The sequence below is a fragment of the Selaginella moellendorffii genome, unplaced genomic scaffold (genome assembly GCF_000143415.4).
Source record: "Selaginella moellendorffii unplaced genomic scaffold, v1.0 SELMOscaffold_60, whole genome shotgun sequence".
NCBI classification, from domain to species: domain Eukaryota; kingdom Viridiplantae; phylum Streptophyta; class Lycopodiopsida; order Selaginellales; family Selaginellaceae; genus Selaginella; species Selaginella moellendorffii.
This window is the reverse complement of record NW_003314321.1, coordinates 746,596-753,481: the sequence shown is the minus strand read 5'-3', so window position 1 is coordinate 753,481 and position 6,886 is coordinate 746,596. Positions and strand designations below refer to the sequence as shown.

The window sequence follows — 6,886 nt, the reverse complement described above, 5'->3', positions numbered from 1 at the left end:
AATGTCGAAGCAGCTCGAATTTGTGATCCAAACTGCATTTGACCCATGCATAAGCTGTGAAATGATCAAGAGCAATGGGGAGATGCTGGTTTTGAAGAAGTTACACTGTTGAGCTTCCACATTTTGCAAAGACAACTGAATCAATCTTCTGCAAAAATCTTCTATCATCCAGGTCGCCTGAAGTGAGAGATATGCTATAAAACTGGACTAATGTTAATTGATATTCATACTAGTGACATCGTATTTATGTCTTTAATGGTTGGAAAACTTGGCAAATCAAGCCATACTAACTTCAATAAGTAGTTGAAGTATGATTTCTATAGTATGGCTGTAAGATCAATGAAGTGTTGATCATTCTGTGAGAAATTTGTTGAGATGCTCCATGAAGTTGTCAAAGTCATCGTTGCCAATGAGGAGTGCAAATCTAACGTAAGAATTATCTCGCTCATCGCCATATCCACCAGCGCGTCCAATGATCCCTGCGTTCTTGAAAACGTTGAAGCAGCTCGAGTTCATGATCAAGCCTGGATCTTCACATTTGACCCATGCATAAGCTGCGAAATTATCAAAAACATTAAGAACGAAAGATCTGTTTTTGAAGCTCTTTAGTTACCTGGAGATGGCGAGATAATAGCTTTGAAGAAGTTACACTGTTGAGCTTCCACATATTGCAAAGAGAACTGCATCGACCTTGCAAAAATCTTCTCGAGTTTCTGCCATCGAGAATTCATGACTGATTGTGCAAAGTGAAAAATATGCTGCGACTTTGCATAAACTTGAGGATCTCGCACTCCTGTTTTGGCTCCAGTAGTTGAGTAGCCTTCCAGGACAGCTCTCAGCAGCCGCGACGCTCGAAGCTGTGTGTCATGAGAAACTCCATTCGTGTTTAGCAACACATATTGTGAGAGTCTAGCATAAACTTTTGGATCCTTGACAATCGCCCAGCTGCAAGAAAATACACAGAGATCTTATCAAACAAGAAAAGAGAACAAAAAACTGAAGACCAACAACAAAACCACCAAAAACAAGTACAGCAGACTCAAGTGATTACAAGGATGAAGAACTCTAACAAGAAAGACGAGGAAAAGGTCAAATAAGTTTACCCGAGCCTGCTTCCTGCGTGTCCGGTGAGCTTGGAGAGAGTGAAGAGCATAACATCGTCGTCCATGGCCTTGAAAATGGGAGAGTAGTGCGGCCAGTAGTAAGCTCGATCGAAAACCGTGAACGATCCATTAAACTTGAGCTCGGGCTCTTTCATGCTCGCGTCCGGATTGTTTGGAGCCGCCACAAACTCGATAAAAGTTGAGCCAGTGTTTGCAAACTTTTTGGCAGCGATGGATGGCTCGCCACCCCAAATGTATTGTGTGGAAGCGAAGAACTCCGTTTGCATTTGGTACGCCTTATAGAAAAATAAAAAAGTTTGAGAAAGAGTTCTCCAAGAAATCTTACCTGGTAGTATGGAGCTCGTGACACGACGAGCGCTGGTGGTGATTTTGGAAGGGTGTTTGAGGCAATTGGAGCTAGGCTAGCGACAGCAGCGTTGATGAGCTCCATGGATCCAGTCCCAATCACGATGAACTTGTCTTTGATTACGGCATTTCCCACGAACTCGTGGACTTGCCGGATGAGCCTCTCCAGCTCCAGCGTGATCCTCCTCCCCTCCGCCGTGGCCTCGGTGAGGTAGCTCATCCGGTGAACTGGCGGGATCACTACTGCTCCAGCCTCGGCATTCGCGTCCCAAAAGGGCTCCAAGAACATTGGATCACCACTGTCAATACCGTGATCAAGCTTGGAACTTAGTTTTCGACTCTAGAGACTTTGAAAGTATCTTGAAAGCGTACCTATCGACTTTTGCGTTGCAATTTTTGATCTTGCTCGAGCAATCTGTCCCAGCGAAGCACCTGTTACACTCGCACGAAGGCTCTCCATTTGCCGCAAGGATGGTGTCCAGGAAGACTCGTCCATGGCCCGAGCAAGGAATTGCCGCGGCCTTCTGCGGATGCCTTGCTCGTCCAGTGATAATCTCTGGAAGATCTTAAAACACCAGCAGATCGTCCAAGGTGGAAGAACTCTGATTGAAGGAACAACACCGCGACTGCGAAAGCCAGGAGGAGATTGAGCAGCAAAGAGAGGAGAAGCGCTTGCTTTGAAACGACCCATGGATGACTTATGCTGCTGACGTAATGGAGGAGAGGCTTCTCCTCATCTCTTGGAGATCCAGCAGCCATAGCCACTGAAAAAAGAACCCCTACAGTACATAACGTGCAAAAACTTTTATATAATCAGTCAATGTTGGGCCCTAGAGAATTATATTATCGAAACCGGGTCTCTCGGGTGAGAGCCTGACAACGGATTAGTATTAGAGGCCTCTTTGCAATGCCCATTCGGGGCAAATGCTGCGATCATAGAAGGCCACGAAACGAGATCCCTATCCTTGTTCGTGACGAAGATCTCTTTAGCACGATCAATAGGTCGTAGGCCCTTGTACATGTTAAGGGAAGGGTATTTTCCAGCACTATTCCATCTCAACCGCCGCCGCAGCAAGCACAATGACTGGCCCACGTGCCGCGAGCCGGGCCGTGGGATGCGGTGCATCCGACGGCTGTTGTTACTTGCTTTCCGCGCATTTCTCTTTCGCGCTTTCCCTGGCAGCTTCTCCCGACACGGGCGTTTATCGTCTTCCTGGGGCGCCTTCCCGGAAGAAAATGTGATCCGTTCGAGGCGCGCGAGCTATGCCGCTTCATCCCCGGTAAGGATCTTTGGCGGAGGCTAGGGTTTTGGATCGAGAGGGTTTGATCCGGCGAGAGAGAGAGAGATGAAGCTGCTCAACAAGATCTTCCACAAGAAAAACGATCGAAGCCCCGTGTCGTCGCCGGATGGAGGCGGCAGCGGCAGCAGCAGCAGCAGCAGCAACAGCAGTGGCCCGGCCATGGCGAAATATTTCTCCAGGAGCTCGGTCATGTCTCCAAGGACGAAATCGGTGGATGCCGCCAAGGTGCTGCGCGTGCTGGGCGCCGAGAACAGGGATCAGGAGGCGCAGATCATCAAGCAGATGGAAATGCGAGCCGAGGTGGATCCCGACTCCACGGATGTTTCGTTCGAGGAGGTGGAGGATCACAGGCCCGCGACGCCCACGGCCCCGGGCTTCTTCTCCGAGCACAGGAGGTCTTTGGATTCCTTCGGCGACACCTCGTCGTTCGAGAGCCGATCCATGTCTCCGACACCATCTTCGCGGCTAAGTCCTGCCAACGATCCGTGGTGTCGATCTCCTCAAAGTCCTCGCAGTGGTAACGGGTATAGCTTAGCGCTAGCAGCGGCAGCAGCAGTCACTCCTGGGAACACCATGACAGATTCTTCTCGTGTTCCACACCCTCTTCCATCGCGATCGCCACCTCCCGCAGCAGCAGTGTGTCGTCGTGCTGGGAATAGTTTGCGAACCGCGGCGCCAGCTCCGTTGCCTCTCCCGAGGAAATCACTGGGATGCGCGCTGGATTTCTCGCATCGAAAGAGTTCCGAGAGGTCACCGCGCTTCTCACAGTCTCCACAGTCTCCTCACCGGTCTCCTCTCCACTCGCCATCCCGGCTGCTAAAGTGTCAAAAGCTCCAGGAGCTGGGACGTGGATCTTTCGCGACGGTGTACGAGGGATTCATGTAAGGTTTTTCGTTCTTCTTTCTATCGTTGGTGGCTCATTTTTAGCGTGATCTTTTCAGGGAGGATGGGAGCTTCTGTGCTATCAAAGTTGTGCACGACTCAATCATGACCGAAGAGACCACGAAGGTGAAAAGTCGTCTGCTCTTGTGCTAACATAAATGTTTTCGTTTCTTCAGGAGGTCCAACTTCTTAGTCAGCTGAATCACCCCAACATTGTGAGATACCTAGGAGCTTGCATTGTGAGCACCTCGAGGTTCCATGGAATTCATTCTCTTAACACTTCGGTGTCTTTGGGAACAGGATGAAACTGGCTCCGTCTGCATCTTTCTGGAGCTCATGAAATCCTCCCTGAAGACGATACTGAACAAACTTGGCGGTTTCGAGGAGAGCACGATACGTGCGTATACACGTCAGATACTTCATGGGCTGGTTTATCTTCACGAAAATCACACGATCCACAGGGACATCAAGTGTGCAAACATTCTAGTCGACTCTCTCGGCCAGGTCAAGCTTGCCGACTTTGGTGTTGCGAAACAGGTATTCCTGTGCTTGTTTTTTTCCTTAGTCGCATTAGTCGCTTTAATCTGAGCTTTGCCGCCGCTTGCAGACCCCACTGGCGTCGTCTTTGAAAGGTACACCGATTTTTATGGCACCGGAGGTACGTTTTGTGAGAGTCAAAATGCGTGACTTGAGGGGAGCTAAGAATTGGTTGTCGTTTCTAGGTGGTGACTCCAAATCCATCCAAAAGATCCTATGGAACTGCCGTGGACATATGGAGTCTTGGCTGTACAATTTTGGAGATGTCAATGGGGAAGCCTCCTTGGAGTGACTTGGGGGTGAGTGAAGAACAAAAAAAATCCTTTTTCTTGTTTTCAATTGACATTTCGTTGTGATGTGTCAACAGTTCGGGTTTTACTTCAAACTTTCGAAAGGAGAGGCCCCTCCAATCCCAGACAGCTTGAGTCCTATAGCGAAAGACTTCGTTCAACGATGCCTGCTCTTCAATCCGGAAGACAGACCAAAAGCCATAGAGCTTCTCCAACACCAATTTGTACTAAACGCGCCGTCATCCGTGCCGTCCTTCCCCACGTCGCCGTTGGCGTCCCCAAGAGCCTCGCCAATGTGAGTCCGACGAGTTCTCTAATTCTTCTTCTGTGCTAACTTGTGATTTGCCTGAAACAGCCACAGGCAAAGTGGTGCGAGGAGTTCACTAGTGCAAGACACGACACACTTCCATCCAATCGAGGGGCTGAGACGAAACGGGAACCTGACCATGATAACACGAGAGGACTCCGGATTCTCACCCGTGATCCACAGAACTCGTCTAGAACCTCAGCAGATGATTTATAGAACTCCTCTCAACTTGGAGAGAGAGCCAGAGCTTTAGGGGCTTGTGCTATAGCTTCCCGGCAGCTGGTTTTTTGTAGAAATGGTGACCCCTGATATATAATCTGTAAGTATATCTTCCTGGTTTGTTTTTCGTTGCTCGGATCTGACTAGAGTTTCTTGCAATCAAAGGCTCCATTGTTTCCAAAACCGTGGAGATCTGCTGCCGCTGCTATGCTACGATCGATGAATACCAGAGAAAGCTATGATCGACGACAGAGAAGCAACGGAGACGGAAGAGGAAGAAGAACAAGGCTACATGACAATGCTTGGAGGAAGCCTCGAAGGCATGAAGACGAGACCCATCAAGAGCACGAAGATGATGAGAGGGACGAGCATAAGAAAGAGAGGCGGGGGTGGAAGTGGTGGTAGAACAATGGGAAGGACAACGACCAGGACGGCCACCACAGCCAGCAGCGTGAGCGAAGCACAGTCGAAGTAGTTTACCATGAACAGTGGATCCGAGACGCTGCGATCAGACGAACCATCCGAGGCGGATCTCCGTGGATCAACTTCTACACCATCAAGCTCGAGCTCAAACGTTTTCTTCGAGGAACACGCGCCGCAGAGACACGAGGAGGAGGAAGAGGAGGAGGAGCTCACGCTCATCTTAGAACAAGAGTTCTCGCTCGATCGCTCAGTCCGGAGGAGGAAGAAGAAAAGGAGGAAGAAAGGCCACTGTCTATCATTCTCAGGTTGTTGCAAAGAAGAGAGACAATTACGCTGGAGAGATGCAGTGAACTGGAGCAAAAGTCCTGGATCGATCACAGCAGCAGCAGCAGCAGCAGCAGGAGGTAGCAGCACCTACATTCATTGCATTGACATTAAAATCTCCCTTGCCAGGTTCTTTTCTTTCCAGTCCTCGAGGAGGCCTCGAGGAAGAAGGAAGCTCTCGAAATATTCCCGTAAACTCTTTCGCTGTGCGGCGTCGCTGTTCTCGCGCAGCGCGAATCACCAAGTGTAAGTGTGTGAGAGAGAGGCAGAGCTTAAAGCCACACACAGAGAGAGAGAGAGAGAGAGAGAGAGAGAGAGAGAATGGAGAGAGGCCAAGTTCTTCCCCCCCTTGCTAATGCTCTACGTCTTTTTCTCTTCTCACACCCAACCCAACAAAAGAAACAAGAAAAGAAAGAGGGGTCGCGAGAGAATCGCCAGGAACCTTGTTCGATTCAGAGAAGCTTTGGTGTTTTTTTAATCTTTGCTTGAAACATGGAGAACAAGAATGGAGGTCGAATTTTGGGCTTGTACATGCATGATTCAGTGCTCTGCAAATGCGTCCTCTCGGTCCCCAAAAGGAGGAAACCTCCATTGTTGTCTCGCGATTATCTCTTTTTTTTTTTCGCAGTGATTTGATTCCTTGATTCCATTGTCTCTCCCTTTGGTTTGGCGGTAAAATGGATCAAACACTTTGGTTTGAGAGACCCCAGAAGTAATATAACGGTCGTGGTGAGATCACGATTACGACACAGTTGCTGGGGTCCAATCCGACCACCGTTAGTTCTCACGACTAGACTAAGCATCTGGGTCGTCGCAAAACGGCATTTCCTCACGTGGGCAGTGATCACTCCCTCGAATTCCACGCTCGATCCAATCGATCTCGGCAATCTTTCTAGCTCCAGATTGATACCATGGTGGCGATGAGCAGCGCATACGCTGCAGCGTTCTCGCCATCCAATTCCAAAACCTCGTGAGCTGCGCGAGTTCCTAGCTCCCCGCCCTGGAGCTGGAGCTGGAACTTACACGCAGCGAGGACGCACATCCAGTCGAGAGAATCTGGCGCGAAGGGCATGTCCAGCACAAGTTCCATGGAATCTCTCACGCATCCGGCCCGCCCAAGTGCGTCCACGACGC

At 49.7% G+C, this 6,886-nt stretch overlaps 2 protein-coding genes across 4 annotated transcripts; one reads left to right on the top strand and one right to left on the bottom strand.

Moving 5' to 3' along the window:
• Nucleotides 1-217: 217 nt before the first annotated feature.
• LOC9644696 (tryptophan aminotransferase-related protein 4) lies at nt 218-2,744 on the bottom strand. The gene is made up of 7 exons (XM_024689001.1): nt 2,549-2,744; nt 2,168-2,233; nt 1,842-2,034; nt 1,450-1,768; nt 1,104-1,399; nt 614-945; nt 218-554 (listed from the first exon to the last, which is right to left on the bottom strand). Exons 1-7 carry the CDS (start codon nt 2,742-2,744, stop codon nt 352-354), a joined length of 1,605 nt encoding a protein of 534 aa, XP_024544769.1. The 3' UTR covers nt 218-351.
• On the top strand, nt 2,626-6,269 carry LOC9644695 (mitogen-activated protein kinase kinase kinase 3). 3 transcript variants are annotated; one of them, XR_002994078.1, is made up of 10 exons: nt 2,626-3,651; nt 3,712-3,778; nt 3,829-3,891; nt 3,953-4,189; nt 4,260-4,310; nt 4,375-4,488; nt 4,557-4,774; nt 4,835-5,105; nt 5,171-5,832; nt 5,882-6,269. XR_002994078.1 is itself a non-coding variant. In XM_024689119.1 (8 exons), exons 1-8 carry the CDS (start codon nt 2,816-2,818, stop codon nt 5,037-5,039), a joined length of 1,791 nt encoding a protein of 596 aa, XP_024544887.1. In that variant the 5' UTR covers nt 2,626-2,815; the 3' UTR covers nt 5,040-5,133. The 3 variants fall into 3 exon arrangements, 1 of the variants encoding a protein (XP_024544887.1); XR_002994077.1 differs by having other exon boundaries at nt 5,171-6,269; XM_024689119.1 differs by lacking the exons at nt 5,171-5,832; nt 5,882-6,269 and having other exon boundaries at nt 4,835-5,133.
• Nucleotides 6,270-6,886: the final 617 nt, after the last annotated feature.

Bases quoted from the DNA above. Each gene is read 5' to 3' on its own strand.
- LOC9644696 (XM_024689001.1), bottom strand. From the start codon at position 2,744: ATGAAGCGGCATAGCTCGCGCGCCTCGAACGGATCACATTTTCTTCCG. The intron at 2,035-2,167 runs GTCATCCATGGG...TGGTGTTTTAAG, and splicing joins CCATTACGTCAGCAGCATAA to ATCTTCCAGAGATTATCACT. The intron at 1,769-1,841 runs GTACGCTTTCAA...CGGTATTGACAG, and splicing joins TGCAACGCAAAAGTCGATAG to TGGTGATCCAATGTTCTTGG.
- LOC9644695 (XM_024689119.1), top strand. From the start codon at position 2,816: ATGAAGCTGCTCAACAAGATCTTCCACAAGAAAAACGATCGAAGCCCC. The intron at 4,311-4,374 runs GTACGTTTTGTG...TGTCGTTTCTAG, and splicing joins CGATTTTTATGGCACCGGAG to GTGGTGACTCCAAATCCATC. The intron at 4,489-4,556 runs GTGAGTGAAGAA...ATGTGTCAACAG, and splicing joins CTCCTTGGAGTGACTTGGGG to TTCGGGTTTTACTTCAAACT.